The sequence below is a fragment of the Anneissia japonica genome, unplaced genomic scaffold (genome assembly GCF_011630105.1).
Source record: "Anneissia japonica isolate Jap-2015-1 unplaced genomic scaffold, ASM1163010v1 scaffold287598_len761594_cov195, whole genome shotgun sequence".
Taxonomy (NCBI): Eukaryota; Metazoa; Echinodermata; class Crinoidea; order Comatulida; family Comatulidae; genus Anneissia; species Anneissia japonica.
In genome coordinates, this window is record NW_022705477.1 from 368,536 (window position 1) to 380,679 (window position 12,144).

General features: G+C 34.2%; 2 protein-coding genes across 4 annotated transcripts in view; both read right to left on the minus strand.

Annotated features, from left to right (window-relative positions):
- LOC117105547 (low density lipoprotein receptor adapter protein 1-B-like) overlaps positions 1–6,668 on the minus strand; it is a 21,067-nt gene extending 14,399 nt beyond the window's left edge. Inside the window, exons 1-2 of one of the 2 annotated variants that reach the window (XM_033246716.1) lie at positions 6,442–6,668; positions 1,881–2,023 (exon numbers count right to left, since the gene is read on the minus strand). In XM_033246716.1, the coding sequence (XP_033102607.1) occupies positions 1,881–2,023; positions 6,442–6,568 (270 nt within the window). In that variant the 5' untranslated portion in view covers positions 6,569–6,668. The remainder of the gene's footprint in view (positions 1–1,880; positions 2,024–6,441) is intronic. The other variant, XM_033246715.1, reaches the window with a different exon arrangement.
- A 676-nt stretch (positions 6,669–7,344) lies between these two features.
- The window catches only part of LOC117105588 (protein D3-like), a 14,670-nt gene continuing 9,870 nt past the window's right edge, over positions 7,345–12,144 (minus strand). For both annotated transcript variants that reach the window (XM_033246769.1, XM_033246771.1), the window contains exons 3-5: positions 10,958–11,107; positions 8,672–8,879; positions 7,345–8,284 (exon numbers count right to left, since the gene is read on the minus strand). In XM_033246769.1, the coding sequence (XP_033102660.1) occupies positions 8,061–8,284; positions 8,672–8,879; positions 10,958–11,071 (546 nt within the window). In that variant the 5' untranslated portion in view covers positions 11,072–11,107 and the 3' untranslated portion in view covers positions 7,345–8,060. The remainder of the gene's footprint in view (positions 8,285–8,671; positions 8,880–10,957; positions 11,108–12,144) is intronic.

Genomic DNA, 12,144 nt, shown 5'->3' on the forward strand with positions numbered 1-12,144 from the left:
AAAAATAAAAAAATAAAACATTTGTGACAATTTTGCATTTCATTTCATTTATTTTGAAAGGTAGAAAGTAAAGTCAAATCCCCAGTGGCACCAAGAGTTCGGGCCGTAAGGGGAAAGTGCCCCGGGTCAGACGGGTCTGTGACGCTAGTTAGCGCTAGACAAAGAAATAAAAGTCCATGAATCAGAAGACTGTCCTTCAAGTTCAAATAAAGTGTGCAATGCAAGGCTACTTTAGGCGAAATATAATATTCCTGCCTTGATTGATACATGAATGGTCATACGATCGGACTATCCACTCGGAAAATTGGCATATGGCTCATAATGGTGAGCAGGAGTTGACGTAAGGATTTTTCGACGTAGGCCTACGAGCCTAGGCCCTATGCCTATGCTATGTAGCCTAGCCTAGGCCTAACTCATCGCGTCTATATTGACTGAACAAAAAGATCGGCCTGTACGATGTTTTAAGCTCAATAAATATGTTCATAATAGTGTTTTGTAACAAATCTGCCTTTCGGAGAATTCTGAAGAACGTTTTACGTTTACTACCTATTCCAAATATAGTCAGGTTTCCTATAATAATTAATATAGGCCTAGGCGGCCTAGTAGTACTACTTAGTTACCCTACTACAGTACTACTAGGCCAGAAGTGACTCACCGTTTCATTGTCGTACAAAACTGCTCCTCTGCTGAGTTTATAGCACCATAGAATCGTTCATTAAACAATGGTCATCGCTTTCTTCAAATGTTTTGGCCCACAAACATCGGAGAACTGCATTAGAGTCGGTTCGACTTAATTGTCAACATTTTCACATGTTTAGAAATCGTTTGTTTTGCTGTCACGCTGTCTCTTAGATAGCCTCGTTTTCAGTCGCAGTTACGATTGCTTCCGTACGGAATTGCGTTTGTAAACTTCGAAACGTGTCAAAATCGACCTATAGTAACCACACAATTTTCGTGCTTGAGCGGTTTTTTGCGTTGCTTGAGTCTAGAAAATGCGTCATATATCGTCATTTCGCGTTTTCAGACTAACAAAAAACACCAAAAAAACGAAATTTCGAAAAATAACAAATAACAAAAAAATCGATGCGGGCCCAAAAATCGATGCGCGCGGGGACGGGAAACAAGTAATTTTTGTTACTTGGCCTTACTGCACACAGAGTGTGCACTTTTAATTGATCAATAAAAAGATATTAATCAACTGTTGAGGTTTTAAACCGGGCTCCGGAGGAAGCAAATTTTTCGATGCACAACTGATTTTCTAGGACACAAAAAGCATATCTGAAAAAAGACTTGGGAGTGGTTAATGAGATACAGATTTTTGAGTATTAAAAATGGGGGAAAAAGGGACGTAACCACTCTTTTCCGCCTTTTCTCCCAGTTTTTAAATATTTAAAAAAATCTGTATGTCATTAACGGCACCCAATTTTTGTCAAACATGCTTTTTGTGTCTTATAAAAATCAGTTGTACTACGTATCAAATTTTCTTTTTCCTCTAGAGCCTGAACAAAAAATATCATTATTTGAATTTCTTACGCGTGTATATTTTCCTAAGTAACAGATGCATTAATACTAACTGTTTTGCTTTGCATAGATCCATAAATTGTCCGGTAACTGATGTTGTAATCCATTTCAATTATTAGTAATTAGTAAATTAGGATTTAATCATGTGGTATAAAAAATCCAAAATGTTAATATACTAGAACCCCTCCATTTTTAGTGACACTCCTATTAAGGGGACACATTTTCAGCCATGAAATGAAGGGCAGTATATCCTTTAATACTATGGCACCCCTATTAAGGGGACACTTTTTTTGGTCCTGAGTTTATCTCCTTAATATGGATTCTACTGTATACATTTGTGTTAAATGTTAGTATATTACCTGGTTGACAATTTTCTTGACTGCTTCGGCTGTACAATTCTCATCATTGGCTTTATCTACCATTGACATTCCTAGGTATTTGACATAGAATGTTATACCCTCAACAACTGGCTCTTTAGCTTTCTCCCAATCATCTTGAAATTCTACACAAAAAAAAGATTATTAAGACATAAATAGAAATAATTACTATAGTACTGTACTGGTCTGTAGAATTATCCTAAATTATGTTAAATATAACATAATAGCTTTTTGCAGGATCAAACCAGTTATATTTATGTATTATATGACTACATGAAAATGATTATAATATTTTTGTGTAATAAACAAACACACTCAAGAATTTATATTATACACATCTTGACTCTTCTTTTAAGTAATTTAATGTTTTGATTAAATCTTTGTGGTTTTGCCATATTTTATGACAGATGGTATCTTTAAAAGGTGAGTAAATAAAAACAGTTACATAATATGATGTTGCAAAAATCAACTGATAGAAATGTAAAGTGGATAAATTGATTACAGTATAATTCCTATATTTGTTGATATTAATAATGAATGAATGATTGAATAAATGAATTAAATAAAATCAAATTATATAACTATCAGAAACTAATCCAAATAAATACTGACTGTTGCCCAGACATTTGTGATTTAAATATCCAGGATTCCAAATAATATGAAGCAAAAAATATCTTAAGAGGATGGAAACCTGAATGAAATTGAATACAGTCCAAAACACACTGATGGATTAAAGGTGAGTAAGACCAAAGGTGAGGTTGCTACAGTATCTATAACATATTTAGTGCAATGCTGATTGGTCCCTTGAGAACACCCAACTGAAGACCTATGTATTCCATCCATGGTAATCCTTAAGTTTGTTTATAGGACGTTTTAATAAACAAACATTGAAATAGTTGAAATATTCCCATACTATTCATGCTTTGATTATTATTGGGAGACACTATTGTAGTAGTTTACAACCATTACGGTAACTTGCAGTTCGTGCTTGCTGATCAATAGTACTAGTCAATGGTCAAGGAATGCCCATGAAAAATATATTCTAATACCTATAAAAATGTAAAGTTATACAAAAAATTTGTAGTAAATATATAAAACAAATTTAAATTGACAATTTTTGATACAGCATTTATGAATACTATATAGGGCAAGGTTTTCAATCAATCGATAGATTATTATAACATAAGGCTCATGTTTAATTTTCTAAAAGTAATTAAAATTTATGTTGATATTCGGCACCCCCCCCACCCTCACCAAAGCGCCGCCACTACAGTATATTAAATATCATATCAATATTCAGCGGTGTAAACAGCTCTTAGTGAAACTTATGCAACTACACTTAAGATCTGATTTGGTGTGAATTAAGGGTATGAAGAAGGTGTGTCATTACACACCAAATGAAAGCTAGCTTCTGATTGGCTGCTTTATACTCTGAATCATAAGTCATGCTTGTTCTACTCATGGCAATAAAATGAAACTTGGAAATGAAAGCCTCCTTGATATTTTCTACTTGTACTTTCTGTACTTGTTAATGTTTATGAAGGCTATAAAGAAAAAATTATTGTACTGTATGTTATCTTTTATTATGTTGTTTTTTTATTACATTCATATTCATCTATTTGATAAGTCCTTATGTTGTTTTTTTTTTGACTTTCATATTCATCTATTTGATAAGTCCTTAATTGTTACCTACTCAAAGACACATTTTTTTTCCAATTTTACCATGATGTATTGACTTCCAATTTGAACTTTGAATGAAGCCATACCTCCCAGTATTCTTAAAACAAACTTTAGGCGTAGTTTGAGGTAAAACTTAAAAATTACGTCATTTCGTATTCTTAAAACAAACTACAAACAGCACTACAACTACTGTAAATCATGCAAACCTCGATTAAAATGATACCTCCTAAGGCTGATTATTTTAGTCAGCCTAGGGTCAGACTAAATCGCCAACTTGAAATATTTACCCTACTAAAAACATGCTTTTGTAACTCACAATAGAGTGAAAAGAATAAAAGCGATTGTATAAGTAGAAAGAAAAGGAAAATTAAGTTTAGCTTCCAAAAGGTAAAGGCTCTAGTTCAAAGTTTGACTACAGTTCGTTTTAATACAGGTGAAGTCTACTTTTATCAAGCTAATAAACATTTGTAGAACACACAAAATTCTGAAATAATGCAACCCCTTCATTTTACAGCCCCTAAAATTGTCATTATTTTCTCATAATCATACATTTCTACAACCCTCAAATTTCTCAATAAAAGTGGCCCAGCAAAAAATACATTTTATTTGATATAAAATCTAAGAATAGACTGACTGCCTCAAAATCTCTATAAAAATTGTTGGTAGAAATCATTAAAAAATGAGAGTAAAAGAAGGTTCACATTAAAGTAATAACCCATATCATACACGCTTTCTGTGTTGGCAAATCAAAACAACAAATATGCAAGTAAAAAATGGTTATGTTTAATGTAAACTAAAAAAAAAAAATTTTTTTTTAATGTTTCTTTTAGTCACTATAGCTTTATCATTTAAAACAACGTTCTTGATGAACTTGTAGTTTTAATTTTTTTTAAAAGACACTTTCTTTCATTACCGGTACGCTGATATATATGAATTTGGTATTTACTGATTTCATTATGATACTCACATGAATAAAATAGTCACGCGATATCATAGTACTGTATTATCTGGCTGAGTCACAGAAAGGTCACAAAAGGGACAAATAGGTAATTGCATAAAGTGGAACGATACAATGACAACTTTATGGTGCCCGCCAAACGTTAAATAAAACAAGACGTCTGGGATTGCTAGGCCTTAATTAGGATCAGATTCAGATCTATTTCATTTGTTGTTATGGAAGTATGTTTGGAAAAATACAACTGTATACTGTACTCCGTTAGAAATAATATTAATCTAAAAGAAAGAATAATAATAATCTATTATTCCTGACATTTATGTTGGTACTTTAAAGAAATAAATTTACAAAAGGTTACCGTTTCATTTGGAGTTAATTTACTTTTACTGTTTGTCAATTTTAAACATTTCAACAATTTTAACCATACTGTAACAATCTGTTAATTAGTTAGCTAAGGTACATTTAAAATCTCAAATTACTGTACTTAGACAAATTTCACAATCCAGAATTTTTCAGCCACCATAAATATTCTATTCAAGATTTAACTCTATTATTTTATGAAGACAAATTAAACATCAGAATAATTATATTACCAGTATGCTTTTAATCTTTCTAGTTTTTCTTCATCCTCTAATTTCAAATAGCTATTTAAATATTACTACTTACTGACAATTGCCCTGCACCACAATCCACTTTCTTTAAAGTAATCACTCAGTTGATAATAAAAATATTAAAATTATTACAAAATTTTTTATATTATATAAAAAAAAACATAAAATTACACACTAATTATTATTAAATTAATATAAAACAATAATCAAAAAATATAATAATCTACGATCACCCTCATAATAAAACAATTTCCTATACTAATTCAAAGTCTAAATAAAATAATAATCAAATAACCCATTTTGGTATAAAATAATTAAGGAAATTATCCATAATTTCATATTCACAATATACATGTTTGTCATGACATTTGAATAATTAAAATAAACAAATTTTATTTTTATATACCACATCATTCAAATTAAATTGTATTCACCTCCCTTGGGAGAAAAAACATTTAAATGTACAATGAAAAACAGATTCATTAAAATATAATACAGTACATACAAAAAATGAAACAAATTAATTTAATACATTGTTAAAATTATATAATCCATTCAAAAAGGTTGTAACAAATTATGAACAGTGTCAAGGGCAGGAAATATATTGGAACTTGCACTAAAACATTGATACAAGACTTTGATTTCATAATTATTGTTTACACAAATGTTTTAATTTCAGTTAATTATTTTACATCCAAAGAACATTATCCTCAAACTGAAATAATTTTTCGAATAAAAATTGAAATGAAATGATTAATAATTTTTTATGAATATCTAAAACAAATTAGTGGGCAATAAGCGAACACAAAATTTAAAAATTTGAACTAAAACAGGTTTAATTATATTATTAAGCCATCATTTCCTATTCTGCCTAATGAACACGCCCATACCAAATACGATATCGTACGATTCAGTGATGTATGGATCAGCCTAGCTAGGTCGCAGAGGGGTTTTGAAAAATTGAATTTGAAGAACCATTGCGAAAATATCACAAATTTGTTGACATGAATTAAACATATTCAATATTAATTAACAATATGGAGAATTATATGTATATACATTAGACCTCTATTTATGATGCAACAATCCAAAAGATGCACCAAACCCTGATGAATGGACTGACCATCATCAGCTTACTATTTACTACGCGGGAGGAGGATCACGCCACCAAAATCAACCAACCGGACACGTGATCACTATCAAACCAAAACATTGAACATGTTTTGATAAAATATCAAAATATTATACAATAAACTCACTAAAAATGACATAATTACATTCTAACACTTGTACTTACTTTTATGCTTCGATTTTCCGAAACGATTTTTCATCATTTTGGGCACAATAGTCTGTTGAAAACAGCACTCGTGAGTACCGCTCCACGGCGACGTAGTAAAAAGCGATCTGGCTGATGAAGAATTCATAGTATGCGAGTTCAAGAGGGCGAACGATTCGAGGTTGTGTAAACATTCAGTTGTAGCAGACACCGTACAAACGGCGAGGCTCGCCACTGTCGCGTATGCTAATGAAACGGCCTTTTGTGTTCAAACGTGAGAACCTTTATCGCACTCTCATTGACAAATTTCCTTATTTGGAAAGTTCGAGGGCGTGAACCAAAACCAAGCTTACAAATTTGGCTCTCGGCCAAGTGAGTGCAGCATTCGCTCATTTTCTCAACTTGTTAGTCGGAATGGATGGTTGCTACTGGATTAATTCGGCGTGTTTAGAAAAAAAATGATATGCTTACATGATTAATAATAATTTCTAATGATTGAATTCTCAATTTGTATTTAAAATAATCATTTGATCCCATGTGTAAGCAGTAACTTACGGATTTAATAGGGGAATGGGGAACGTTTTACCACCAAATTTTAAAATTTCAATGCGTATCAATGTTATGTATTGAATATAAGCGCTACTCACTTATCTATTCTGCAAATATTTGAACAATTCTTAATCCGCCCATGGGTGTTTTTTTTTAAATTATTTTTTTCGAAAATTCAGAGGGCCACGGCCATACCCATCCCCCCCCCCCCCCCCCCCACATTCTGTATACGCCACTGCATCATAATATTTGTGTTTGCTGCCCTCTGTAATTCTGCAAGTTAACATCTTGTTCATCAGTTCACATGGTTCACACCTTCACACGGTGCACACCTTCACACTACTACATAGAAATACAGAACACATGATACAGGTTGAGCATACAGACATTTTATTGGTCTTGCAAAAACAAATGTACGAGAAACGAATTCTTATAAATCCATATAAATAATCACGACTAAAACACAGTACAAATATCGAAAAACAGAATATAGAAAATCAACAATAATAAAGAAGGAAAAGAGGAGAATTCCTGTGGTATGAGGAGTGATTACTAGTAGTAGGCTTTTTACAGTCTTTGTACTTTTCTTTCGATTTTTATCATTTGATTATATTTTACTTTATGTACGGTTGCTGGGCCCTGGAGGATAACAATGTTCTTGCACTGATCAGGTTACCCCATGTGGAAATAAATAAAAATAAATAACGAATAATGTATGTTATTAATGTTTTGCCCTAGCTGACGTGTTATCGTAACGAACACTAAATACGTTTCCAAATACTTGAGAAAAAAAAAATTCGCAAGTGATTCGGGTAGGAATCGAACACACGACCCCCAGATGACCCTGGTGCTATAACCACAATATTACCGAACTTACGCTTAGTGTATAGTTTAAATCTGATCCCCTAGTAGCAGTACTGCAAATGCTATTTCGATGCGAGTTTCCGTCAGGAAAACATCATGGGGTGAATAACATTAATATGTTCCTCCCTGGGAAGTTTAGGGGTATTGATGCTGCCAGACCATTGCTGTGTTTTGTGTTCCAATGGTTTATTGATGCAGTAAGTAGGTAACTAAAAAGTATAATTTTTTTACTGTGTTATGTTGCTAGCAAGCTCTTTGTGCAACTTCGGGACATAATCATCATATTCTGCTTGATAGAAATTGGCAGCGACTGGATCCCCAAGTGCATTGGCTTTAGCGAAGTCTCGTGTTCTCCAGCTTGTTCGGTTTGCAGTGCTTTTCTTGCGTTTGTCTTCTGTTGGAACTATCCTTCCTTGCTGCTTGTAAACAATTAGTACATATCTATGTAAACCTGAAGACAGGAAAAAGGTGCATAATTGTCATTTACCTGACTATAAAAAAGAAAAAAAATAAACTACAACGAAGATAAATTTTGAAACAGGCATTGGTAAAATTCTATACAATTATGAAGAAATTATGAAGTGTTGATTCTTGTCTAATCCAATTTGCATGGACACCATCTTAAGGCGTAGATGGCAATCTTCAAAATGTGCCATAGCGTTAAGGTGACTAACAACTTTAGCCGTGTCTTCTCTGTTCCTGTGCTAATCACAAAATCTAGGTATACAGGATTTGAACCAAGAATACTTGGAATGCTTTATCGATAATTATTTTGGATGAGTCTAGTCAAGATATGAGGTTTACAATAACTCTGAATATAAACAAATGGAATTCTCACCTGTCCCCTTTGGGGGTCCCGATCCAATATATTCAGACCATGTATCACCCTTAGATACATCAGTTTCAGGTACGTTCACCATCATCCAATGGTGAAACTCACGAACTCTTGGATCTTGACGACTTGGTGCATCTGGATCAGTCATTACAATGGTATAAAGACCGCCCTCTTCAGCTGCCCACTTCAGGTACGTTGGTGGATTCTGTACCTGTTGCAGGAAAAGCAGATTATATCTTTTTAATCATAATTTACTTTGTGCGTATGGACGTGTTGCTCACAAAAATTAAGTATTTTTTGAATAGGTTTCCCTCCCCCAAAAATCTCCTCTCCCATTAAAGGGATAATGTTTTGACCACAAGACATCTCTTAACATTATAGTCAACGCCTATCCAGGGAGATGTAAAAAATAAAGGAGGGAGCTCGAAGTTACTTAGCTGAAGGCTACCCTCTGTGAATCAATTAACAAGCAGTGCACTATAATGGTTTCTTCAAAGTCGGAAGGTCGCTTAATCATCCCTGCGGCTACGAAGCCCGTTCGCGTTATCTTCTTATCTTCTTTGAAACCTAAGGCATCCACCGTCCAAATTCAGCCCTCTATCGGTAATATTTTGTCTTGAGAAAAGATGTGCAAACCACCAAATAATATTAATATTTTTACATGCGCAATTGCTGTTATAATCAGTCTGTACATGCGCAGTGACGTTGAATTGAAACCCCGCGAAAATACCAACTCAGACATACCAAGGTCGACAGTGTTCTCCCGATAATTAGGTGAGCAGTAGACTGTTTGGATATTGCGATGTGTTATTTTGTATTCATTTTGTTTTTAATATTTCGGATCGAATAGCCATCGCCCGACACCTGATTTTTTGGGACGAAAAGGTAAGATGATAAATAAAACACACAGTCGTGTTTTCCATGGTGCCCGGCTGAGATAGAGCTTAGTCTAGACTACTGTTGTAGGCCTAGACTAGTTTTTTTTTTTTTTTTTTTTTATCTCGGCGCAGACATATAAGCATAACCAGCCTAGCTTCTAGACTAGCCTATAATAAGATGCCTTCTATTTATTATTGTACTAGGCCTAGTACTATAATAATACTACTACTATCTATACTATCTACTAGGCTACAACAAAGTTATGTTTAAACAGGGAGATGTAAAAATACATCTTCCTGGTTTAAAAATGGCTTGTCTAACTCTATTCTAGTGTGCGTTCCTTTTTTTAAGTTGGCAATAATGTTAAACATAGACCTAGTATATTAAAAAGCAACGTCAGGCCTGCATGAGTGCATCAGGTAGATGTGCGTAATTAAAATCATCGATCAAAGAATTTATACCGAGTTATAACATTGGATGTTGATAGTAAAAATTTGAATTTTTTTTGGTTTTTTCTTTTTGTAAAATATGCCTATAAAATCCTGCTTAAGTTAATATACTAGGCCTATTACTAAGATTTTTTTTTTCTTTTTTATAGCGGCCAGATGGAAGGACTTTGTCGACTTTGTGGTTCTGATGCCATTCCTTTGGATAGAAGCCCTTATCAGAAAGAGAATTTTGCTATACAAATAGAACGAGCATTTGGTATTAATGTAATCAAAGATGTTGACTACCATCCAAAATTTGTGTGTACGTCTTGTGTACGATCATTAAGAAGGTGGTGGGACAAGGCAAAGAAAAACAAAAAAGCTACCCTAAATATTAAACTTGTAGATTTTTCATCAAATAATCAGGAAGATACAGCAAAGCCTCTAATAAACTGGGATGAGATTGCATCTCATAAACTGTGTCATTGGGAACAGGAAGGTGTGCATATGTTTGCATCAGTATCGCTTAGTGGACAGGCTTCTAAATACATAAAATTTAATGGAAGTGATTGGGATGCATATTCAAATGGTGTACAAATACCAAAAACTACCCAGCTTTTGAAGGGATTTAATAATAAAGTAGTTGATACAACCAGTATTTTGGATTTAGTTGAATGTATTTCCAAAGCGTACATTTGCACTGGAAATACAGATTTGCAGATTAACCACAAGGAGAAAGAATGCCAACTACTTGTTGCCACGGAAGGGCGTTGTTTCCCATGCAAGATTCATCGCAGTGACATAAGGTTACATCTCCCTGGCCTATCCAGGTGACACCCTTTATAGGGGGCTCTTTTGTTGGTCCCCAAGTTGTCCTCTTTAACTGAGGTGCTGTATTTTGACTATCAATTGTTGGTGTTGACGACTTGGGAGTCACCATCATATTATTTGCTCAAGAAACGAGTGTTGTGTACAAATTTACCTGTGTTGGTGTAAGCACTGTTCCAAGGTCAACCACGAGGTCACTGTATCTGACTTCGAGAACATTAGCTGGAACCTTGTCCAGTACATCTGGCACTACCTGATGCTCCTCCATGATATTAGATATTAGAATTTTTGTACTTCAGCAGCTCTGGCGAAAGACAATAAAAATAATTTAAATATTAAAATCAAGTTCATCTCTTTTCATTTCTTGGAATAAAAACAATTCCGTGGGAAAGCACACTTGGAAGTATGGCTATCAGTTAAAATTAGAATAAAATGAAATGAAGCATCGTATGTTATTGTAACAAGAAAAATATAGGCCAACATATAATTGTCATAATATTAACATTCAAGCACATACATTTAATGTTTAATAATATACTATATACATATATTTGTCAATGAGAGTGCGATACAGGTTCTCACGTTTGAACACAAAAGGCCGTTTATTAGCATACGCGACAGTGGCGAACTTCGCCGTCTGCTACAACTGAATGTTTACACAACCTCGAATCGTTCGCCCTCTTGAACTCGCATACTATGAACAATTAACTATTTATTATCAATATATCTAGATCAGTGGTTCCCAACCTGGGGTCCAAGGACGCCTTTGGCCGCCTGCGAAAAATAATTGGGAGTCCGCCAAATCAAAGGGGTCCGCAAAAAATGTTGGGTTCCGCTAGATTTTAGACCAACTTTTTTTTATTAACATCTTATTACTGCTAGTCTTGCAAGCCCGTAGCCAGGGGGGTTCGTTGTGTTCGAACGAACCCCCCTTTTCATGAAGTTCCCTTTCAACAAAGGCTATCTAGCCTACAATTTAGGCCTATCCTAGAGCCTATCATCATTAAAAGTCCTACTTTAGTACCCGATTGTTAGGCCTACCTAGTAACATAAAAAATTTAGGCCCCGAAACCTTGACTCAGACATACTGGAATGATGTCCGGCGGGGGATAGTTTCACCTGTATATATATATGATTATAATACGCACAACCAACCATACAAATTTGTCTCGGTTCTTTTTGTTACTGATTGTCTTACATGGGCGGCGGAGCCGGGGGGGCCGGGCCCCCCACTTTTTGGCGAAAAATATATAATGTCTGGAGAACTTTGTATGATCGGAAATGCAAAAAAAGAAGGAGGGAAGAAGGAGAAGGATGGGAAAGAGAATGTTTATCCAGTAC